This window comes from Ahaetulla prasina, chromosome 2, assembly GCF_028640845.1.
Source record: "Ahaetulla prasina isolate Xishuangbanna chromosome 2, ASM2864084v1, whole genome shotgun sequence".
Classification (NCBI taxonomy): domain Eukaryota; kingdom Metazoa; phylum Chordata; class Lepidosauria; order Squamata; family Colubridae; genus Ahaetulla; species Ahaetulla prasina.
Genome location: NC_080540.1, coordinates 202,124,990 through 202,150,609, shown reverse-complemented (window position 1 = coordinate 202,150,609; position 25,620 = coordinate 202,124,990). Strand labels below are relative to the sequence as shown.

The 25,620-nt window shown below is 42.4% G+C and overlaps 1 protein-coding gene across 6 annotated transcripts in view; it reads right to left on the bottom strand.

The window, feature by feature from the left end:
* Positions 1 to 25,620, bottom strand: part of PIGG (phosphatidylinositol glycan anchor biosynthesis class G) — a 185,511-nt gene that overhangs the window by 65,065 nt on the left and 94,826 nt on the right. The window contains exon 13 of one of the 6 annotated variants that reach the window (XM_058166484.1): positions 12,553 to 14,386. The exons of 4 other annotated variants lie outside the window; for them this stretch is intronic. In XM_058166484.1, coding sequence (XP_058022467.1) covers positions 14,293 to 14,386 — 94 coding nt within the window. In that variant the 3' untranslated portion in view covers positions 12,553 to 14,292. Of the gene's footprint in view, positions 1 to 12,552; positions 14,387 to 17,572; positions 23,016 to 25,620 lie in introns of those variants that run through there. One more of the 6 variants, XM_058166482.1, reaches the window with a different exon arrangement.

Genomic DNA, 25,620 nt, shown 5'->3' with positions numbered 1-25,620 from the left:
CATAGAAATGGTACACAGTCCCTAACAGTTAGGTATAGATTAAAAAAGTTAATTCTGGGCAGATTGAGTAAAAAATCGAAACCAGCTCTTGTTTAATCCCTCCATCCCCAAATCATCTCTATCGTGCACATTCAACTTTCCAAAAATGTGTTTTTGAACAACTTTTCTGATTGACATATCTACCCTCCATCAGCTCTCTATTTTGGCAGTTATCAGCACTGATTTCCTGCTGCAGACATCATGCCCAATTGAGGGAAAATAAAGGGATGGTTAAGGAAGCCATGTATCCTTAAGGGTATGATTAAAAATACAGTCCCACTGTTTAATATATGGAAACACACACACACACACACCTTTGCTGGATTAATTCAGAGAAGGGAAGCCATCTCTTGCAGTTTTGGTGGGGTTTTGTTTGTTTGTTTGTTTTTGTTCCATCTTGTTTTTTGTTCGCTGCCTTGAGTAGTTTGGCAGGATATAAATAAAATAAATAAATGAAACTCAACAATTCAAAACCCAATTGAGTGACAGATTAGCAGAGGAATAAACGCAGACACTGGGCCACACTGGGCCCTATATAGAATCTCTAATATCAACCCCAGATGCCTCACTGATTTACAAGATCCAAGTCCTTATTGCACACTGACTGACATTTGCTGCAGGTCTGAAGTCATTCTCTAGGATCTAAGAATGAGGACACTAGGCAGGAAGTAGGGACCAACAACAAATGCTTGTTCTCCCTTCTTTTGGAATAGTCAACTGTGTGAGTCCTGAAACTAGATTCTGCAAATCTCTTTCAACCCACCACAAGTGAACTATACCTGTTTTCTCCCCTTCCTTCATATCAAATTTCCCTGATTGCACTCAGACTTCCTATGTAATCTTAACATCCACAGAATGTCACTCAGATACCTAACCATTCAATCCATCAATCTAGCATAGGGACCTCCAACAGGGATGGGTTCTAATTTTTTTTACTACCGGTTCTGTGGGCGTGGCTTATTTGGCTGGGTGGTCATGTGACACTGGGTGTGGTTTGGTGGTCATGTGACTGGGTGAGAGTAGCTTGGCCATCATGTGACTGGGTGGGCATGGCCAATAACAATAAATAATAAAAATAATAAATAAAGTATACAGAACAATAAGAGGTACCAAAAACCAAGTTTCACACTTTACACACACACAACACAGCACAACACAACTGACTCACACACAATGTAAAAGCAACTGCACTTCACCCAAAAGGGCCCCTGCAACAAGCAGGAACCTCACAAAGCCACAAAAAGCTCAAAAACCAAGTTTCACACTTTATACACACACACAACACAACAGACTCACACACACAAAATGCCACATACAGCTTTGTGAGATTCTGTGTGTTTGTGTAGTTAGAGTGAAACACTACAGAAACACACCAAATCTCAGAAAGCTGCACAAATATTTTGTTATTTTATTTAAATTTTTTAAATCGGGGTCTCCAACCGTATAACTTTAAAGTTTGTGGACTTCAACTCCCAGAGTTCCTGGGGAACTCCAATCAATTACATTAGCTGCAACTGATTTTGCCTTCCAGACAATGTAACTGATTGGAGACGCCGAAGGAAAGCGAGACCGAAAGGAGCTTGCTTAAATAAGTGAGGAGTGGGGATTGGGTGGGCCAGAGAAAAAAAGTTTTTAAAATGCTCCTCTGAGGATCCCTGCTTAGCCACATGATCATCAGAAGGGTTTTTTTTCTTTTAAAAGCCCCTTTTTGGCTGAAGAAAAGAGGCTTTTAAAAGTAAAAAAACCCCAAACCTCTGATGATCGGAGAACCGGTTTAGGGGCGTGGCCAGCCAGCCACTACCACCAGTTCTCTGAATGCCAGCAGAATTTTACTACCAGCTCTACAGAACTGGAGCAAACCGGGGGCAACCCACCACTGGTCTCCAACCTCGGGAACTTTAAGACTTGTGGACTTCAACTCTTAGAGTTCTTCAGCCATCTTTGCTTTGTTGGCTGAGGAACTCTGGGAGTTGAAGTCCACAAGTCTTAAAGTTGCCAAGGTTGGAGACCTCTGATCTAGCAAATTAACTTTTCCACTGCCTTCATCCATCCATCCCCAACTCTAGAAGGGGAGGGGCCTTTCTGTCAGGGCACACCATCCCAATGATGCATCCTACTAGATCTTCCCCCCTTGCTGCAAGTGAGAGTTCAGCTCAAGCCATCTCCCATATAAAACAGCCACTTCCCTGCCCTCAGCCTCACGGGTGGTATCACAACACCCTTGTAGAGCCAGTCTATAAATGGAATCCCCAGAGGAATTTATCCACCTGGCCCATTGTGTCTTCAAATCCCAGGCCTCTGAAATCATTTTCAAATCTGTCAGAACCATGCAATCCAACAATGTGACCCTCTTTCCTAAATCCTCCAGCCAAAAGACAATGACCTGAAATTCCCCAACAGTGGTCTCCACTCTCAACAATTTCTTGACCTCTGCCTGATTCATGGGGATGACTGAGACTTCATGCAATTTCATCCAAGGAGCCATTACTTTAATGTAATGGACTGTGAGAATAACCATGGGAACAGGATGAAGAGGAGTTGCAGCCTAGGCAACGTTCAGACAAGAGATATCTCAGCCCATCGGAGGAATGGAAGTAAAGAAAGCATCTCAGAAGGGACCCTCCCTAGGTCTCTGGAAAGTAAAGGCAAGGGAGGGGAGAAATGCTTTCAGACGCAAGATTCATTTACTGTAACATTATAATAAAAGTGGTAGTCATGATTTTGGTTTCTTGTCTGGACTGTCTTGAAGGACCTCAGTCTAGAGCCCTCCCTTCTGCCCTTCAATCTTGGCCCAAGTGATATTAGTGGTTGCCACATCTGGGGGACTTCCAGCAGTTTGACTGAAGTCTGGCCAACCAAACATTCCTCCTGGTTGCTGATTGTTCTGTGGTTGCTCTGTCACCTGGACCAACTAACTCTGAAGGAAACTCGATTCCACAAGGCTCCAATCAAACTCTGCCTGGTGAGGCGTAATAAATCAGTTTCCCACCCTCTTCCTTCTTGGTCTCTTTTTCTTCCACATCTGCAACATCCATCCAAGATGCTAGTCTTCCCAATGCAATCTCAGTTCATTCATGCCAGGAAACCATTCCATTAGCTCCCTTTTTTCCCTCCTAACTTTTACCCAAAGCCAAAACATTCAACCCAACCTTTCACTTCCCTGTCATCTCAGCAACAGTTTCATCCACCTCCACCTCTTAACTGGCTCCCACAGTGGCCACCATACAAAAAGCATCTTAATAGTAGCAGCAGCAGCAGCAATAGTGGCCAAGCACATTGCAAAGAGCCTCCAGATTTTCTCTCCGTTAGAAACATTATTTGCACAGTCAGATACAGTAAGTAGAGTCAACTTCTTTACCTATTGATTTCCTGTAAGTATTTGCACAAGATAGGAAGCGGGCAGCCTTGACTTTCCAAGCAATTTTCTACTTTAACAGCTTGAAAGCCATCAGCAAATGCTCCCTTCTGCATTTCTGTAGGAGAAGGTCAAATGTGAAGCTTAAGAGCTCTGCTCTGCCCTGCCTATTGTTTTATTATTTTAATACGTTCTGCTCTCCCTTTTAAATCTCATCCCCGGATGAAGGACAAAGGACTTGAGGAATTGCTTTGAAACCTGTACTTGCTTTCGGCTTGCTTCTTTGAAACTTGTTCCTTGAGCTTATATCATTATCTGGTCTCTGCCTAACTGGGAAATATACCCTTAAAAATATGTGTCTGGCTTTTCTGCTTTGATTTTTAAAAACTTTTTTTTTTCTGGGCAGCTGTCAGCCTCCGCTCTAATCTTCGTATACTTTTGAATAGTTTATAGCAGTAGATAGAATGTGAAATGTTTATGCTGTATTATCTAACAATTATAGGAATCAGATGCATCATATCACTGTACAGGGTAGGGGAAGGGAGCCTATTATGAGTGTCGGCTGACATAACCTTGTGGGGGGGGGATTAACGGCTGAGGATGAATAACGCGGGTTTTTCCCAACTGAAACTGCATTCCTCGAATGACTGACAACTAGAGACCTGTGGAAGAAGATTACCACGAGGGGCCGAGAAGGAGTTGGCATTGGACCAGACCAGCCTGACCTCCTGAAGGAGGAGGGACAATTGGGGGGGATATGATGTGTTAGCCTTATTCTGTCTCAGATCCAACTTTATACGCTGCCATCATGACTGTAGCTAGTAAAAGTACTTGTCTTTAATTCAAATGAAGTCAAGGTGTTTTCTTTCTTAGCTATAATCAGAGGTAGTCTGACATTAAGTTGGATCTCACAGCATGTCTTCTAACCAGGATTGCAACCGCAATACCGAGGGAGGAGAGTTTAAAAATGTGAGGGAGAGCCAGTCGCTGGCTGAATCGGGGGAGGCGTCCGGAGGAATTCCTGCTGCCACTTTTAACCCTGAGCTGGAAGATTGCAGAGATCGGTGGATGGAACAATTACAGCTGGAAGATAAAAGTTGGAAACCAGACACAGAAGAGCTTCCCTCTGGAGTGACAAAAAGGAAGAAAAAAGAGAAGTTTAGGCTTTCGGATTGGCAGGGAGAGCAAGAGATAAAGGACAAGCTCCAGTTAGAGGAAGCCTTGCGTCTTTTCCGTGAAGTGAAAGTAAGGCAAGCAGCCCGTCAAAGGTATGGAACCCCGACCCGGGCCTCCTGGGGGGAGGGAGAAGAGGAGGAAGATGACACAAGGGGGCCAGCTGGAGGAGATTCCCTGGGCAGAGAGATTTCCGAAGAGCCAGAGCCACGAACCCTCTCCCCAGAGGAAGCTGAATTGGATGTGGGTCGCGCCACCTGCTGACCAAGCAAGGCTGCGAGGGGAAGGAAAAGCCAAAATTCCCCATATTAGAAAAATATGATGGAGATGCGAAGGAGCTGGAATTGTTCCTGGCGATAGTGAATGACCACATGTTAGACTGGGGGGGAGATTATTGGTCACAGGCAGCACAAGTTAGAGCTGTGACCCACAATTTGACCGGAAGAGCAGCTGCATGGTTTGTGTCGCTGTATAAAAACCACTCCCCCCTACTGCAAAATTACGAGCATTTTATTACGGCACTAAGGAGGAGGTTTGAGGACCCCCTGGCGGAGCAGAAGGCCAAAGGTCGAATGAAAACCATCAGGCAAGGGAGGAGACCGGTGGCTGATTATACCCAGGAATTCAGTGATCTAGTCCCCTTGATGAGAGGGTGGTCGGAGGTGATCCTGGTCGACTTTTACAAAGAGGGCCTGAATGGAGATCTCTATGAACTGTGCCGGGCACGAGCGTCTCCAACCACATTGTATGGCTGGTATACCCTGGCAGCAGAGATGGAAATTGAGCTAGCGAAGGACCGTAGCAGAAGGCAGCGCACTGGAAGACCGTACCCGGCCCATTCTCCTGGGTGGCCCTCAAGGGACACGCCTAGACCAGAGGGAGGGAGACAACGATCGACTGCGTGCTACAGATGTGGAAAAGAGGGCCATCGGGCAGCCGACTGTCGAGTGAAGTTGGTTCCAAGCACGACCCCTGGTGGTGGGAAGGAAGCAGTGAAACCAACTGCTAAGGCGAATACCGGCAAAAGTGGAGGACGGCATTGCCAAGAAGGGCACGCCCATCCAGGAGGACCGCGAAGCGTCGACCGACACAGATGACAGCAAAACCACATCGGAGTCCGACGAAGACTTTCTGGTGAGTTGGGCACGGGGCCCCTTGGACATTCCAGTCAACCTGCATGTTCCCTCCTCGGGCAACAAGGGGGAAATGTTAGCATTATTAGATTCGGGATGTACTAGGTGCATGATCAGTCCCGAACTAGTAGAAAAAATGGAACTAAGGTTGAGAACCCTAAGCAGGCCCATAGCATTTGCCCAGTTGGATGGCAGTGTGGCAGGGGGAGGACCCGCCCATTTCGTAACAGAACCCATAGAAATGGAAATTGGAGACCATCGCGAGATTTTAAACTTCATAGTAGCCCCTGGAATGGACCAACCTTTGGTACTAGGACTGTCATGGTTGGAAATGGAACCCCCATATTAACTGGAGAACAGGAGTCTTACGGTTCCGCCCAAGAGCGTTAAAAGGAGGAAAAGGGGGATCCAAGAAGAGTCAGACTATGGCCATGCTCCAAGATAAGTGGGGGGCAATGGTTGAACGGATAGATGGGGAGGAAAGGATACCTAAGGAGTACTGGGACCTGCGGAAGTCTTTAGTGAGAAAGCATCAGACGTTCTACCTCCCATAGGCCTATTGATTGTGCCATCGACATCCTACCGGGGTAAAACTTCCAAAACCAAAAGCTTACCCCATGACCCAAAAGGAATTGGGAGAGCTGAAAGTTCATAGACAAAACCTAGAGCGGGCTTTATCCAACCAGCTAGGCCTCGCGTGGCCGCACCTGTGATGTTCCGGGAAAAGAAAGACGGCTCATTTCGTCTGATAGTTGACTATAGAAATTTAAACGCAGTGTGCGCCAAAACATATACCCCATGCCGCTCATGAAAGATATGTTAGCACACTTAGCGAAGGGGAAGTTCTTCACCAAATTGGACCTGCGAGAAGCTTACTACAGAGTCCGTATAAAGGAGGGGATGAATGGAAAACCGCTTTCAACTGTCCACTAGGGTGGTTCGAGTTTGAGTACTGCCTTTTGGTCTACAGGGGCGCCTGCAGTTTTTATGCAACTGATAAATGAAATACTCCATCAGCATTTGTTCAAAGGGGTTCTTGTCTACCTTGACGACATACTCATCTATACAGAAACTATGGAAGAACATATTAAACTAGTAAGAGCAGTTCTCAAAAAGTTATTATCTGCTGAACTGTATTGCAAGCTATCCAAATGTGATTTCCATCAAACTAAAATAGACTACTTAGGGTATCGCATTTCAGCGGATGGATTGGAAATGGATCCAGAAAAGGTGAAAGCTGTTTTGGAATGGGCCCCCCCACGCACCCGCAAACAGCTACAAAGTTTTTTAGGATTCGCAAATTTCTACCGTCAATTCATCCCCTCCTTTGCTCAAATTGCTTTGCCAATCACCAACCTCCTAAAAACTAAAGGAGACACTAAACCCAAACCATCACTGCCCCTCGAATGGACAATGGAATGTCAAGCAGCATTTGAAAAATTGAAACGACTCTTTGCTGCGAACCAATTTTGAAACACCCGACATGAATGTTCCTTTGTAATACAAGCAGATGCCAGTGATGTAGCAGTCGGAGCCGTTTTGCCCCAAAACAATCCTGATGGTAAACTACAACCCTGTGCTTTCACTTCTCGGAAATTGACTGAAACTGAAAGACGATGGGCTATTTGGGAAAAGGAAGCATTTGCAGTTCATTGGGCCTTACGAACATGGAGACATTTCTTAGAAGGTTCAAATCATCCGTTTGAAGTTTGGACTGACCACAAAAATCTAGAGGCCCTAAAAACTCCTAGAAAACTTTCACCTAAACAAGCCCGCTGGGCTCAATATTTTAACCGTTTTAATTTCACCTTACATTACATTCCGGGAGGAAAAAACTTCTTAGCAGATGCTCTCTCACGGTTGCCCCAATACAATTGCACTCGCTCCGAGGTAGTTCAGCCAATACTTCCCGTGCAACAGTTGGCAGCTCCAGCTATAACTAGAAGCCACTCCAAACCCGAATCCTCTCTCCCAGATGAACTAACCAAGTCATTTAAAGACGCTTTAACCACCGATGACTGGTACTTAGCGCATTCCCATGAATGCACACTCCGTGATGGACTAGCTTGGATTGGAACAAAACTATACGTTCCTCTCTCACTCAGAGAAACCATCCTACTACGTTGCCATGATGCCAAAATGGCAGGACACTTTGGATTTGTAAAAACCTTACATCTTCTTAAAAGACAATTCTGGTGGCCAAGTCTTAAAAAGGATGTACAAGCATATGTAGCAAGTTGCCCTATTTGCATTGTCAAAAAGACCTCCTGGAAAGCCTCCTGGACTACTACAAACGGTAGCCAGGCCAGGAACCCCATGGAAAGAAATATCCATGGATTTCATAGTGGAACTACCTGAAAGCGCAGGCAATACAGTTATATGGGTTGTAACTGACCTTTTCTCCAAACAAGTCCATTTTATTCCATGTTCAAAAATACCCTCCTCAAAGACCCTAGCAAAATTGTTTGTACAACACATTTATAGACTCCACGGAGTTCCTGACCGCATTATTTCAGATCGAGGAGTTCAATTCACTTCTCACTTTTGGAAAGAATTTTTACGACTTATTGGCTCCGCCCAGGATTAAGCTCCCATCATCCCCAGACCAATGGAAGTTGTGAACGTTCGAACTCTGTACTAGAACAATATTTACGTTGTTATATTAATTACCAGCAGGACAATTGGGCAGACCTCTTACCTTTCGCTGAGGTTGCCTATAACAACTCAGTTCATAGTAGCACCGGATTTACTCCTTTTAAAATAGCTTCAGGTCAAGATTTTGTACCTATCTCTGAACTTCCAAAGAAGAAACCACAGTTTCCTCTTTGTCAGAATGGATAGATCAAATACAAAGCACCTGGAAAATGACTCAAGGCAATTGTGATGCTCACCGTGCACATAAACAACAAGCAGATAAGAAAAGATCCCCTGAGAACAAATACAAAGTGGGTGATAAAGTTTACCTTTCCACAAAATATCTTCAAACCACCCAAAAATCTAAAAAACTTGGACCCAAATATGTGGGACCTTTCTCCATAGTGAAAATCATCAACCCCGTGACTGTACAACTGGACTTGCCAAAAACACTTAGACGAATTCACCCCGTTTTCCATGTGAGCTTGTTAAAACCAGAGCATACTTCCACTCTCCGTGCGACCCATACATCCCCTCCTATACCTATTCTCATAGAGGGAGAACAGCATTTTGAAATTAAAGAAATATTAGATTCACGGAAACATAGAAATAGAATTCAATATCTCGTGGCTTGGAAACACTTCCCCTTGTCCCAAGCTGAATGGGTAAACAAAGAAGATGTTCGGGCTTCCGAAAAGATAGCACAATTCTATAAAAAATATCCTGACAAACCCTAACTTCTCTTTTTTCCTTTCTAGGACTGACGTCCTTGTTGCAGGAGGGCCGAATGTCAGCCTCCGCTCTAATCTTCGTATACTTTTGAATAGTTTATAGCAGTAGATAGAATGTGAAATGTTTATGCTGTATTATCTAACAATTATAGGAATCAGATGTATCATATCACTGTACAGGGTAGGGGAAGGGAGCCTATTATGAGTGTCGGCTGACATAACCTTGTGGGGGGGGGATTAACGGCTGAGGATGAATAACGCGGGTTTTTCCTAACTGAAACTGCATTCCTCGAATGACTGACAACTAGAGACCTGTGGAAGAAGATTACCACGAGGGGCCGAGAAGGAGTTGGCATTGGACCAGACCAGCCTGACCTCCTGAAGGAGGAGGGACAATTGGGGGGGATATGATCTCATGATTTTGTCAGAGTTTGCTGCAAAAATCAAATCCAGAAAGCACACACAGGTAAACTGATTGAGCAGGATTCATTGACTTCTTTATATACATAATAACGCATGAAGCAAATTTACAATGCCAACAGCAGATTCTTCCAACATGGTAGGCAGGAGAGAATGCTTTTAGTTCCAGTAGCAGACAGACAAGACCAGACTTGTTTGGTTCTCAGCACAGAAAGTTAAACTAAGACACGCCCAGGCTCCTAACTGTCTCAGCTCTCAAACAGCCCTCATTGGATGACTTAGTTGCTATGCCTATACATTGGCTGACCTTGTTACCATGTTCTATTCCACTCAGTCCCCAATGGTTGACCTGTTGCCATGTCTATCCCAATTCATGCATATTCTGACAGATTTTCCTCGGATTCCCCAACACAGGAAGCAACTCTGAACTTTAAGCCAAGATGTACAAACATTGTCAGATATGCTTACTATTTTTTTTTTCAGATGGGCTCCAGAGCACTTGCTGAAAGGTGGAGGAAGGAGACAGGGGACAACACCAACCCCATCATACTGTATTTGCCCTGTAAAATCACTCTGGAATCCCTCCATCTGAAATCCAGAATGACAGAAACATTCTAGCTTTTGCTCTGGTTCATGGCCAATCTGGAATGGTTTGGCAAATTATCCAGAATGTAGTGCATTTCTTCAGGTTTGTATCAAAAAACCAGGTTTCCTTTCCCTGTGCGCTTCTCTTAATAACAGCCCTAATTATTAATTCCACCCAGCCATTGGCTTCTGCCACTTGCCAAGTGCAGCATCGGCAAAGGGAGAAGATGCTTTGTGTTCCAAGAGATTTGTTTAGACATATGGAAATGAGTGCAGGTTTTATCAATTAATTATACGCACACGATTAATCAGTTCCGACTTCTCTAACTGGACGGGAACTCCAACATTTAGCCTTGTTTCCCTTTTTCCACTATGCAGGTTTGGGGAGGAGATTTCTAGAGGCACAGATTGTTCTGAATCGGTGTCCTTCTGCAGAGGACTTGTTTTGATTTGATTTCTTATGTTTCGTAATGCCACTGTTTGAACAAGAAAGACCAAGCAGATACCTGGGGAGGCTCTGCTAGGCTTTTGGAAGCATCAGCCTCAGGGCACAGCTGCAAAACTCATCCAGGATTCACCTTTGCCAGCTGTGGTCATGCTAGAAGACATTGGCTGAGCCATAGGAGCAGATGCCATGTGCTGTAAGCATCTTAAAATGTCTCCGTGGAATGGAATAACACCTCTTTTTATTTATTCGTTTTAAGATTTATAATGCCTCTCGACTCAGACAGTGTGACTCTGGAGCAGCATACAGCCTAAACACACAGCAATAGTCGTAAAATATGAAGAAGCTAAAGTGCTGTGGAACTTTAGAATTCAAACCGACGGGCATTTGCCATATAACACCCCAGACTTAACAATACTTGATAAGAAAGACAACAAAAAAAGTCTGGGTAATAGACATGGCAGTACCTGGAGACAGCAGAATAAAAGAGAAAGAACAGGACAAAATATAAAGACGTGCAAATAGAAGTAGAACCACTGTGGCAAAAAAAAAGGAAAAAAAGGCAAGGGTAGTACCAATAGTAATATGCCCTTGAGTGCAATTCCAAAATAACTGAAGCACCATGGGCATTGACCAATTCACAATCAGTCAATTACAAAAGCTTCACTTGGACAGCTTACTGTACATCCTATGACAATATCAGTAACACCATCAAACATCCACATCTACCTATCTGAGAATGACTTGATTAGGTGGATAAAAATGCTAACTCTAGTCTGAACATCTGTCTGGCTAACTGTGCGACAAACCCTAACAATAAGAACAACAACAACCACCAAACAATATATAAATATAAAAGCTAAAATGTAAAATGGCAACCAAGTACAGAACAGAGCAAACCACAGACTCCCACTCAAGTGACATCTAATGCCTGAGGGAAGAGACAGGTCTTGAGGCTTTCCTAAAGGCAAAGAGAGTTGGGAATTGTGTATATTGGAGGGGAAGGGTTGGTTAAGAAAGCAGGGGCAGCCACAAAGAAATAGTCACCCTTCCTAGGTCCCATAAGACGACAAGGCCTAAAAGAAGGATCCTGGAGCATGCTTTCTTTGTGGGAGAGTGTGGAGCAGGCAGATGTCCATAGGAAAAGTCCCTCAGATAACCTGGTCCTATGTCATATAGGTTTTTAAAGATAACCACTGGGATCTTTGGTTGCATCCAGAAGCTTATCAGAAGCCAGTGCAGCTTGCAGAGTAGCAGTGTTAGGTGGGCATAACAAGATGCACCCATAATTATCTGCACTGCTGCATTCTGGACCAATTGATGTTTCTAGATAGTTTTCAGGGGCAGCCCCATGTAAAGTATGTTGCAATAGTCCAATTGGGAGGTAACCAAAGCATGAGTACCCATGAGCAAAACCAGGAATGGGCATAATTGGTACATAATACACAGTTATAGCAACTCCCAGATCTGGGGAACTCAAAACTCAGAGCCACTTAAACTTAGCAAGGCTGAGCCACAACCTGTTGATTGCAATGTCTAAATCTATAGATTCCTTTGTATGTGTGTGCACATGTATAAGGAGACTTTGTAGGTTCTTTGAGGCTGCAGGTAATTTTTTAAACTTTTAACAGCCTGGTGGAGCAAGAAAAAAGGTGGATAGGGAGCTCCCCAAACTATATTAGAATTAATTTAAGCTTGAGTTGATTATTAAGTGAATGAAATTCAGTTAATATGAATTATTATCAGTAGGTACTATCAAGTTGTTGTCTCTTAGCAACCACATAGATATTCTTGGTGAATAAGATTTCTCTCTCTCTGTGTGTGTGTGTGTGTGTGTGTGTGTGTGTGTGTGTGTGTGTGTGTATGTGTGTGTGTGTGTGTGTGTACATTCTTGATGAACGTATCTTTTCTTTTATGAACACTGAGAGTGTATGCACCAAGACAAATTCCTTGTGTGTCCAATCACACTTGGCCAATAAAGAATTCTGTCTATCTATAGACACACACACACAAATCTTTAAAAAAAACTATGAAAAGTGGTAAAATGTTAATTAAATAATACAGACAAATATAAAAGTTACATCAAGATTAACTAAATCTATCACAATATCTTGAATATCTAGATTAACTAAATCTATCACAAATCTATCACTTTTAGCTGACAAGTTAAATATTCATTAAGGCTGGTCATCAGCTGCATAAATACATTATCTCTTTCTCACATCCAGAGACACCCTCATCCACACTTACCACTGTCCATCTCAACTGCCAAGCATTAGCTAGAGGGATGGAAGCCATCAAGGACCAAAAGTCCTTGCTTTTGTTGATTCACCAAAGTGACAGCTATCTTGCCTTGTTATTTTACAAGTCTGTTAGCTCTTGATGGGACTTAAGGACAACGGAGACCTCCTTATGCTCAAGCCCAACTTCCTTTGTCCGCTTCAAATGACATTTTTCTTCCCTTTGTTTCATCAGCAACTTGGTTCCTTCTTAACTACTTCCCTGAAGGGAATCTTTTGTCCACTCTGCTTATGTGTCTGCTTCATCTTTAGCCATGGCAATTTCGGTCTAGTCTGACAGAGGCTGCAGCTCACATAGCCCCTAGGGACTCCGGTCGTGCAGCTTGGTACATTGCATTTAAGAAAAAACAGCATCTGAGGTTGGGATTTCTTTCAATTATTTTTTTAGCAGTGCTTTGCTAAAAGGGCTTAGACAGACAAGTGAATATTCAGCTATTACTAATACTCTCAGCCACTTCTGGAAGACTAGAATGGCCAGTTCAAGGACATAAGCACATCAGTTTAGCCTCTTTGTTCATGAGCCCGAATCTGCGGAGGTGGACGAGCTGAAGCTGGAGCCGATGGAAATCAAGGGGGCGGCTTCGTTTGCCTCGGAGGAATGTGGGAAAGAGCAGGACGATGCAGTCCAGATTTCCTCAGGATTGGGATGGCTTGTTAGCAGGGAGGAATGGGAAGGGCAAGATAACCAAGAGAGGGCAAGCAGTGGAAATGAGGAGTAATGGAGCTCAAGTGATGAGCAAGGACCGCCCTCTCTTGATCCCTGAACATAGAGAGTGGAGAGAAGGCGGGAACAGCGCAGGCTGACCCGAAGACTTCACAAGGCACCCCTGGGGACTGAGATTTAAGGAGACGCTGTGGGAAGGGGCGTTTGTCGGGAACAAATGATGAATTTGTAGACTTTTCTGTGTCATTGCAGACTGCTTGCTTCTTCCTGGCTTCATGGACTCATTGTTTGTTGCTGGCTTCGTGGACTCAGTGCCTTGTTCCTTACTTTGTGGATTCATTTCCCTGTTCCTGTGCTTTGTTAGACTGCTCACAGCCAGAGGCTGCTGTGTGTGTGTGTGTGTGTGTGTGCATGCACACTTTGCTCTGGGACTTGCCAAGAACATAGGAACGTTTGGGGAAAATTATTATTATTATTATTATTATTTATTTGATTTTTATACCGCCCTTCTCCCGAAGGACTCAGGGCGGTGTACAGGCAGAATAAAACCAACAAAGAACAATATACAATATACAAAGTTAAAATATCAATTAAAAACTTATTAAATGAGCCTGAAAAATTTAAGAAATTTACCATAAAACCAAAAACCCCATTAAAATTGCTAAAAATTTGAGTTTAAAATTCCATTCAAGCCAGCCCCGCGCGAATAAAGAGATATGTTTTCAGTTCGCGACGGAATGTCCGAAGGTCAGATATCTGGCGTAAGCCCGGGGGGAGTTCGTTCCAGAGTGTGGGAGCCCCCACAGAGGAGCATTAAATTAGGAGCATTAAAGGGGAGTTTGAACTGTCAGCTGGCTGTGCGGCCTTTGTGCCTTGTCCCAGCTCATCACAGTTCATCCAAGAGTGTCTGTGGAGAAAGGAGTGACAAAAACTCTCAAGATAATAGTCATGACTGCGAGATCAAAATCCTACCCACTTTTTATACGTAGCTGCTATCTTCCTTGCTGCTTTACTCCTCACCACTCACTTGTACCCTGGGAAACTCAGGATCCAAATACAGATAGTCCTCGACTTACAACAGTTCATTTAGAGACCGCCTGAAGTTACAACACTGAAAAAAGTGACTTATAACCATTTTTTCACACTTATGACCGTTGCAGCATCCCTATGGTCACATGATCAAAATTTAGATGCTCAGCAGCTGGTTCATATTTTGGACAGGCTGCAGTGCCCTGGGATCATGAGATCCCCCTTTATGTCCTTCTTTCAAGCAAAGTCAATAGGGAAGCCAGATTCACTTAACAGCCATGTTGCCAACATAAAAACTGCAGTGTTTCACTTAACAACTGTGGCAAGAAAGCTGGTAAAATGGGGCAAAATTTCACAATTGTCTCACTTAGCAACAAAAATTTTGGCCTCATTGTGGTCATAAGTGGAGGACTATCTGTACCACTTAGGTTCCTGGAAACTTGTTTACTTGTAATAGAAACATTTTAAAGTGACTACCACTAAAGTCTTAGTATTGTATGGAAATAATATTTGTACAGTATAGGAAACTAAAACCTTTGCCTCTGTTTGCTACTTTGTAAAGGGACATGGTGCCTCAGTGGCTAAGACGCTGAGCTTGTCGATCGAAAGGTGAGCTCCCGTTACTTGCCCCAGCTTCTGCCAATCTAGCAGTTCGAAAGCATATAAAAAATGCAAGTAGAAAAAATAGGGACCACCTTTGGTGGGAAGGTAACAGCGTTCTGTGCGCCTTTGGTGTTGAGTCATCCCGGCCACATGACCATGGAGACATCTTCAGACAGCGCTGGCTCTTCGGCTTTGAAACAGAAATGAGCACCATCCCCTAGAGTCGGGAATGACTAGCACATATGTGCGAGGGGAACCAATTTACCTTTACCTATTACCTTACAGTATAGGACTAAAACTTTTGCCTCTATTTGATACTTTGCAAGTTTCAGGTGGGTTGAAGCTCTGCATAATGCAGCAAAACTTTGCCAACATAGATACCTCAATTGGGCTAACTTACAGAATGCCAGGATCATTTCGCCTGAGGGAATGAAATTTGGGTAAATTGTAGCTGCTTCAGCTGCTGCTGCCCTGCTGTGGTCAAATGAGTATAATTTTCAATGTTTCTTGACAGCTTCCTTGCCATTTGTGCAATAGATGGAAGGAGGGAGGCATTTACCTGCCTGACGGAAAGGGAAGGGGGCATAGAGGAGGGAGGAGAAAAGGAAGAGAGGGAGGGAGGAAGGAAAGAAGGAAGTAAGTAAGGAGGTCTAAACAACTCACCTCAGCCAACTTGCCACGGCCAACTGGCCATGGCCAAATTGCTGCAACCAAATTGTTGCGGCCAACTTACCAATGTCAACTCACTGCAGGACAACTTGCTGCGGGACAAGAGTTACACTAATATTGAAGAAATAGTGGAACAGAATCATTAAAGAAAAGATGCCAAAGGATGGATAAAATGAAATGTGAATGACAAAAATTAAAATAATGTTTTAATTATTTTAAATATTTATATTGAATTGTTGAATTGTCTTGCAGAGAGTTTTCCCATGGTGAGTTGGCCATAGCAAGTTGCCCCATGGCGAGTTGGCTGTGCTGAGTTGGCATGGTTAATTGGTCATGGTGTGTTGACCTCAGTGAATTGGCCGTGGCAAGTTGGCTGCAATGAGTTGCCCCATTCCAGGTGGAGGGAGGGAGGGAGAAGGAAGGAAGGAAGGAAGGAAGGAAGGAAGGAAGGAAGGAAGGAAGGAAGGAAGGAAGGAAGGAAGGAAGGAAGGAAGGAAGGAAGATCCTTGACACCTACTGCCAGCTTCTCACAAGGAGATTCAATGGGGAAGCCAGCAGGAAGTCATCAGTTGCTCCCACTTCCACTGATTTCTTTGCCTACCTGAAGTCATTCATTTTCTTCAGATAAGGAAATAGCTCTATGAATAATAATAATAATAATAATAATAATAATAATAATAATAATAATAATAATAATAATAATAATATTTTAATTTGTATACCGCCCTTCTCCCGAAGGACTAAGCAAGGCACAAACTGTTTAATATTAAAACTGAGAAGATGGAAAAAAAATAGATGGTCTACATATCTAGATCTGTGTGTGTTTGTTTGTTTAGTGTTTCTAGACTACCCGTCTCCCTCAAGAAAATATGTGAAAAGTTTGAGCTAATTTGATATTAACATCTTTGGATGTACTTTTACTTTCTGCAAATCTCACTCTTGTGTTCATTATTCTATACATTTTTCCTGATTTTACTGGCACTGCTTATATAAGAGAGTTACTTTTTTTGTACTTTATCAACCTTGTTGTTATATGTGTGTGTTTGCGTATGATACAAATAAAAATTGCTAGACATTCATTGACACTAATGTCTTTTTAATTATGCTCAATTCTGATTAGTTTGATCTACATTTTTTTCCCTATTTACACTAGTACACAGGTAAACAAAGAAGTTAGGGTTAAGGTTAACTTTTTTTTTTAAGAAAAAGTTCTGAGGGATTTGAAACATTGCAAACATGTTTCCGGTGATTTCAGTCAACCAAGGTGAGTTTCTAGGAGCAGATAGCAGTTTGACTTCAAATGGCTCCTAGGAAGAAGCATTTGTGTAATCCGCTAACAAATTCATTACCAAAGTGTCATATTTCTCCTCTCATCAAGTGGGAGGGAAAAGGGGAGCATTCCGGAGTAGTGGGAGAAGGCAAAGTCTCTAGACAGCACAAAAAGCCAACAAAATCCATTCAACAAGATTCTTTTTGCCATTACTGTGCCTTGATTAAACAAGTTTAGACATCAACGGAGCAAAAGTACAAGTCAATTTGCATATTACACTCTTTTTGCACTGTGAAAAAAAAAATGAGCCTCTTTGGTAGGCAGGTCAATTACATTCCCAAAAATATGCACTGTAGTTCATCACTTTGAGACAGAAAACAATTAAAAATTAGCTTAAGGTCCTGTCTTGAATCATCGTCACTGTCGTTGTTACCTATTCCCAAGCTCTTTTTCAAATCCTTGAGGAAGGCAGGGGGGGAAAATCCTTTTGTTGTTCTTGTTGTGTGACTCTCCCAGCTGTTGGGGTGTTTTTTTCCCCCAAAATGTTAAGGGCATCCCTCAACTACCCAAAGGTGGCCCATGCTTCTGCGAATGAAATATTGTGGTATTGCCCTTTAATTGGCAATTTATGGAACATATTGTTGTGCAGGCAACCTTCATTATTTTTATTGAGGATATTCATGACATGCCAGATCAACTGATATAAACAAGGAAATATCTATTTTTCTGCATCTGTGTTTGTACCATAATAATTCTATTTGACATTGAGAAAGCAGAATGAGATTTCTACTGCATGGCCAAACCACAAATTTATGATCCATATCAAGACTGTCTCCACGTCTCCATTCATGTCGACAGGGACAATAAAAATGTAAAGATGCCATGTTGATGGCACAGACTTTGAATTACTCTGGCACCACAGATTGATTGGTTTTATTAGTCTTTAGTGTTCTATTATAGTGAAATACCCAAAGTTAAATACTATTAACTATCATAAGGGAATGTTTTCAAACATTTTGGCCATCTGGTAGCTCTGATTACATAGAGCAGTTTAAAACGTGGTCTTACCCATTTCTAGTGTGGGTTGATCATTTCAGAATTAATCAGAAATTTGTCATGCAGAATATATGACTGAGTAATCATTTCATTTCTTACAAAAAAACCCATTTCTGTTTTTTTTAAGTATGTATCTTACCTTGAAGTATGTGGGAAAGAAGCTTATTAAAATGTCAGTCAGTAGAGACACAATTAATGAGAGGTTAAGTGGTTAGAAGTGGAACTTCAGCATCATCTGTAGTTCATGTTGTTCCCATAAACAATATTGATTTGCACGAAGTATGACAGCATTCAAACAATTTGTACACACTGTATCGGCCTCAGCATATTGCCTTTCTTGATGCACAATTTGCTTTTGATGCATAATTTTTATTTATTTAGCTATAGCTGAGCAATAGAGACCAAATAGGTTTTTTTTTAATGTGCAAACTTTTGAATTCTACAGAACTTTCCATCAGGCTGTTCTGGAGAATCTGAGTGTCATTCATATATGTTGTTGTTTTACTTAGGCTCTCAAAAAAAGATACCAACCAAAACCAGGTGTGAACATTGGGGTGTTTTATTCTTATGGATATGTGCGTTCATATTCTTATTATGCATGAGATACACATATTTCTGATTATACTACAGTGATCAAGCATGTGCTCTGTGCAGACTTAAAATCCAATGCTCATTCAACTCAGCTTTATAAAAAGACAGTTGCAGTGATGGGCAGAATAATGATATTTGACCTAAACATACAACTTCCTAGGATTTCCATAAGCCTAGGAATATTCTTTTCTAAACAAAACTTCCTATTCTCAGTTGTTTACTGTACCTGTTGGTATTCATACTTCCAGAATCTGTATTGAGATAGTGGATGGATGGTGGATGCAGAAGCAAACCAGCTTTTGCATCATTGTCTATAGGTATCTTTCCTTGGAAATAATTTCTTGGAGGGCTAAAATGAGCAGTGGACAAGCCAAGTGGATGCAGCTGGAACTTGCTAAAATAATCTTTTGTGTTTGTTTTCTATCTTATTCTTACTCAATTAGCTGAAAGACCTTGCCTTAATAAGTTATTTTAAACATGGATCAATTATTTAGTGATGAGGTGGCCAAGGAGCGAATGTGAATGTTCTGTCATTTATTAAAACGTGATCTCTCCAGAGCTGTACAAATTCCCTGCCTTCCCTATATTTCAAATCAATCCTAAGGGAAAATATCAACAAGGAACCTTTCTGATGGGACTTTTTTTTTGGTCCCACATGAAGTGGGTGGAGAGGATTTTGTGTCTGAGCCAGTGCTGGAAAATTTCTCCCTTTCTTAAAGAAATCACACATCAAAATTCTCTACCCATAAATATGGTTGGACCATGTCAAAAAGCCATTGTTGTGGTCCGCCAGCAGCCTGTGGAGCTGACAACAGAGTTGGACAGCGATGAGGCTGAGGTGGGGCCAGGGCCATCGGGGAGTGAGGTGCGGACTCCAGAGTCTCCAGAGACTGATAGTAATGAGGCAGAGGAACAGGAGGAGCCTGTTCCTAATGCACACATGACAAGAGCAGCTCAAGCAAAGAGGATGACTTGGGAGTAGGGCCAAGAGATGATTAGCCCCTCCCATAAGGCTTAAAACAGACCAGCAACAGTGTTTGGGTTTTGCCGGAAAACAATGTTGGTAGCTTCGTCGTCTTTTTCGTCTTCGTCTTGCATTTATTTTTGTATCTGTGTTTTCTGAACGTTTGCCAAGAAAGGCCTTTGGCAGTTTGCCTAATTGGACCAAGGTTTGAAATAGGACTGTGGAATTTGTGTTGGGAGGAATTTGCTTTAATTTAGTTGAACGACACTGGGAATGAAGTAATTCTCAGCTGTTCGAATAAAGTTTGTTTTTTTTCACTGAGTTTCCTACTACCTACTTGGGCCTGGGTCACAACAGCCATTTCTGCTCCATCACAAAGCATAGTGACTTATATGCATGCTGTGCAGCAGTGGGTTTTACATATTCTTACCACCAGTTTGCCGTGCACATGCGCCTTCCGTGCACGCGCCCAACCTCGAAAATGTGGCTAAATAGGATGGTATTATGCTGGGGCAGGTGGGCAAGGTGGGCGGGGGTGGAGGTGAGGGTGCGATTGGGATTGGGATTGGGATGGGGGGGGTGGCAGTCCTTGCTACCAGTTCACCCGAATCGGTCAGAACCGGCTGAATACCACCTCTGATGCTGTGCAAAACAGAGGCTCTCTCCTGCAAGCAGTTTGTATTAATTCCCTGCTGTGGATTCGATAGCATACACATGAATATATAAAGAAAATAGGTTTCTTTATATTAGATTTTATAATCTTTTATAATTTTAAAATCAAGAACGACATGAAGTCAGGTTGATGGTAGCTTGTTATCCAACTTCGCTTTGCACAAGAGAAACTTTTGAAATTCCAAAAGCTTCAAGAACAAATCAGGGGAAGAGGAGGAAGCAAGGGAGTGAATGTTTCAGTGAGATCTACATCAGATCTTGGAGCAATTTGCATCCATTGATATTGATTCCTGTTGGGTGCAGAAGTACTGAATCATAGAGTCCAATATGGACTTTCCCAAATGGAGAGTCCCTCCACTCTATTTCTGAATTAAGTGTGCATTCCTGCACTTCAGCCACAGAGGAACAAGTCGGAATGACTCGTCTAGCATCCTTTACAATATCCCTAGAGTCAAAGAAGATATGGTAGAACATACAATAAATAGAATTGGAAGGGACCTTAGAGGTCTTCTATCTAACCCCCTGTTTAAGCAGGAGACCCTATACCATTTCAGATAAACGGTTGTCTAGTCTCTTTTTGAAAGCCTCCAGTGATGGAGCACCGACAACTTCTAAAGGGAAACTGTTACATTGGTTGAGTGCTCTCACCATTGGGAAATTTCTCCTTAGTTCTAGGTTGCTTCTCTCCTTGATTAGTTTCCACCCATTGCTTCTCGTCTTGTTTTTTGGGGCTTTAGAAAATAGTTTAATCACCTCATCTTTGTAGGAACCCCTCAAATATTGGAACACTGGTATCATGTCTCCCCTAGTCTTTCTTTTCATTAGACTAGACCAGGGGTCTGCAACCTTAAACACTCTAAGAGCCATTTGGACCAGTTTCCCACAGAAAAGAAAACACCAGGAGCCACAAAACCCTTCCCGTGCCTGACTATTTCCTGAGTGGCCACAAAACTAGTATATGTAGTTGTATTAAACATTCTGTTTTCTTCTGAAACTTTTCTTTTCTTGGATTTATCCATGGTTGGCCTACCAGGGGTTGAAAAGCTCAATAAATCGCATGCCAGTGGGTATCACACATTGGCAGTTGTGATGCATATTTTGAGTGACAGGGAGCCACAGCAGAGGGGTGAAAGAGCCACATGTGGCTTCAGAGCCACAGGTTGCTGACCTCTGGACTAGACATACCTAGTTCCTATAACCATTCTTTGTGTGCTTTAGCCTCCAGCCCGCTAATCATTCTTGTTGCTCTTCTCTGCATTCTTTCCAGAGTCTCAATATCTTTTTTTATATTGTGGTGACCAGAAGTATGGTCCAAGTCAGAGGCCACATTGTTTTCACACTCACATGGTTTCTTCTAGCCCATGTCTTCAGAACAACCAGGGACCTAGGACACAGAGCGATTTATCTCAGGCTGTTTTCAGACAGATATTGCAGCAAAAATCAACACCCTGTGTTTGCGTGTTTGTTTTAATTCTCAAAATGTTTGGCTATTTACAGAAACCTTAAAAGAAGATTAAAGACATTCTGCAAGCTGAAAGTTCAGGCCTTGCCAGCTGGTGTACAGAATACACCACATAGCCTTTCCAAGCTGCATAAAATAGAATAGATAAAGGGAGGGGGGAGAAGCATTTGGGTTTTGTTGTGGTCCGCCAGCAGCCTGTGGAGCTGGCAACAGAGTCGGACAGTAAGGAGGCTGGGGAGGAAGATGGGCCAGTCCTGGAATCTGGAGAAGGCCCGGATGAGGGCTCTGCATCAGAGACAGAGATGGGGCCAGGACCATCTGGGAGTGATGCACAGACTCCGGAGCCCCCAGAGTCGGACAGCAGAGAGGCAGAGGAACAGGAGGAGCCTGTTCCTAGTACACACATACGCAGAGCTGCCAGAAGGCAAGAGCAGCTAAAACAAAAGGGATGACTCAGGAGTAAGGCCAGGAGATGATTGGCCCCTCCCTTAAGGCTTAAAAGAGAAGCAAAGGCACTTGGGCTGTTTGCAGAAAAGCAACATTGTTAACTCTGTTTCCATTTGGCATCTCTTGTTTGTTTCTGAACTCCGTGGGGCTTTGCCAAGTAAAGTCTTTGGCAGAGTGTCAAAGAAGATAAAGGTTGATGATTATCCATAGGAGTTCTCCTGAAGGACTTTTTTTGCAATTAATTGGGACTCAGCTGGGAATGAATGTAATTCTCAGCTGTTACAATAAAGTAGGTTTTTGGGACTATTCGTGTGCTTTCATGACCCCGTAAGCCTAGGTCACAAGTTTCTAGAAAAGCAGCAAGGCCTTTGCTTATGCAACCACAGCTAAAAATCAATCCCAGCAATGGACGTCTGTTGAGGAGTGACTTAGCTCTGCGTCAAAGGAAGCAATAGGCAGTTCAGCAAAGTCACAAAGTCACAGTGTGGATGGCACCCCTTTTCTCAATCAAGTTCTTTCTTGCATTCTCCTCTTGCTGCCTTTTTTTCTTGCTCATTCAGCACCCCATTCATGTTCCTCTATTCTCATTGTCTGCCAATCCCTGCTTTTGGAGACATCACACAAAGACCTAACTTTCTGGAAAAGGTCCTGATGCTCGGAGACATGGAAGAGAAGACGAGTTTGACTTGTAGCAAGGTGGATGGATCCAGTTACAGTGGTAGTGGATGGATGATTGGAAGATTTGGATGGTAGACTGGTGCAATAAAAGTAACCTGGTTCCAAATAAAACAAAGGAGATCAATGTAGATTTTAGAAAGAGCCGGCATGGTCATACTCCACTCAGTATCAAGGATTTAGCTGTAGAAGTGGTCAACAGTATTAAGTATCTGAGTTTGCAGATAACTAGCAATATGAACTAGTCTCTCCACTCATCATACTTAGTGAAGTGTGCAAACCAGCATCTGCATTTCCTGCTTCGGATGAGGAAAACACATCTTTCTCCTTCTATCCTGGCCACTTTTTACAGAGGCATGATTGAGAGTGTTTTAACAAACTGCATCACTGGTTTGGTTTGGTTGCAGCAGTGTCTCAGATAGAAAGTCCATTCAGAGAGTGGTAAGGACAACCAAGAAGATTATAGGAAGCTCACTTCCTGTCATTCAAGATACTGCTTATAAGCGCTATGTGCTTAGAGCTCAAGGCAGTAGCTCCCCTCTGGGAGGAAGTTTCAAAGTATTTCTAGCAGGATTACCAGATTCTGTAACAGCTTTGTTCCCTATGCCATCCATCTGGTAAACTCACAAGATTTGTTTCTCTCGCCATGTACATGTATATATCCAAACTAGACTGTGTTGTTTCTCTGTGTCATATAATATATGTGGATAAATGCATAATTTTGTATTTATGTATTTATTTATTTTGTCATGTTTATGTAGTGTATATTAGAGGGGGAGACCCTTTGAGAACTGTATGCAATGAAATTTCATTTTAATGTATGCTGATTAGTACATTCAAAGTAACAATAAAGTTATTCTAAGTCTTTTAAGTCTAAGTCATTTGAAGGATCAGATTAGGGACAGATTGTGTGATCACTAAGAGTCAACACTGAATTGATGGCATCGATCAATCTTTTAACACTGAACAGACCTCCCGAATAGAATAGAGCAGAGCAGAGCAGAGCAGAGCAGAACAGAACAGAACAGAACAGAACAGAACAGAACAGAATTCTTTATTGGCCAAGGGTGAGTGGACACACAAGGAATTTTTCTTGGTGTATACGCTCTCAGTGCACATAAAAGAAAAGATACATTCATGAAGAATCATAAGGTACAACACTTAAAGATAGTCATAGGGAACAAATAAGCAATCAACTGATATTAGGAAACAATCAATATAAATCATAAGGGTACGTAAGGATCATGTCACCTCAGAAGCCCAGCAGCTTGATTCCCAACTGTGAATATTATATGTGTGCATGCGTACATGAATGTTATGTATAATTCTGGGATCCCTTTATGAACTTTCTGCTGACACTAAAACTGAAATGTTAATGGATGGATTTGCATAGGGATAAGAGATAAGTAATGGGAAGAAATAAATTCCTTCCCAGAAGCCAGCTCTTTTGAAAGCAATAAGGCTTGCCAGTCAAAGGGAGGGAGAGAGCGATTCCTCTGGTAGGTTGCAAAAAGAAGTCAAATTCTGAAAATCAGACTTCTATTCCTGCAGCCTGGCAAAAGAATTCCCCCTCTATACACAAAGGGGAGACAAGCTCCTCCAGTAGGCTGCAGAAACAGAGGCCAGATCCTGAAGGTTCTGAATCACATAGAGTGGAGCTGAACTTGGCAGGCAGCTCTTTCGCTCAGTCCAGTTAATGACCTGGGAGACTTAGCAACAGGGCACAAGGAATGCAATAGTTGAGCGAAGCAGTCATGTTCCTATTCTGGTCGCAGCTGTAGTCATAAGTCAAGAACTACCTTGCCATTTGTATTTTCTTTTACTCCTGTTATTAAAACTGTTGATAAAAATATTTTGAAAACAATAGAAGAGGGCTTTGATAAAAATGATTTGTTGAAAGAATGAAGGAGTGAATGAATGAATTAATTAATTAATTAATTTAATTGAGCCTGGCTTCTTTTTTCACTACAACAGTTTATCTCTAGAGATGTGAATTGTCTTCAGGCTGCTAGGATTTTGGAAAAACATTAAGAATGGCCTATTCCTGGCCTTTGAGTGAATGATATAAATTCCCCTAGGAAAGAGTGACTACAGTAATTCCTGCTGCTTGCTGAAGTATGTGTGTGTGTATCATCATTTTTTTTATCCTTCTTTTGATATTTTTTATAAATAGCTCAAGGGGGTGAACGTATCTAATACTCCTTTTCCTCATTGTAAGTTGAGTTGGGCTGAAAAAGAGACTAGCTCAGGGTCAACCCACCTGGCTTTTTGCTAAGGCTGGACTAAAACTCAAGAGTTTCCTGGTTTCTAGCCTTAACCACTAGACCTAACTAGTCTACCTTAAAAAAAACAACCCAACAAAACATTTTCTATTTTAAAAGTTGAATAGAAGATATAGAATTTTAAGTTGCTCACGGTCCCTTTTTAACTGAAGTGGCATATTCATCAGGCAGACAAGGATTAATTTGTTCAGGAAAAAGGAAACCAGACTGGACTATGCTTAGTATCTCTCCTGCCTTTAAACCTCTTATAGATTTGTGATGAAAGGGGGGGGGGCACCAATAGAAATGATTTATCAAAATGCTTCTGGTGAAAAAAACACCAAGCTGTCAATATTTCTCAGCATCGGGGTGGGGAACTATGGCTCAGGAATTCTGGGAATCGAAGTTCACAAATCATAAAAGAGCCATAATTCCCCACCCT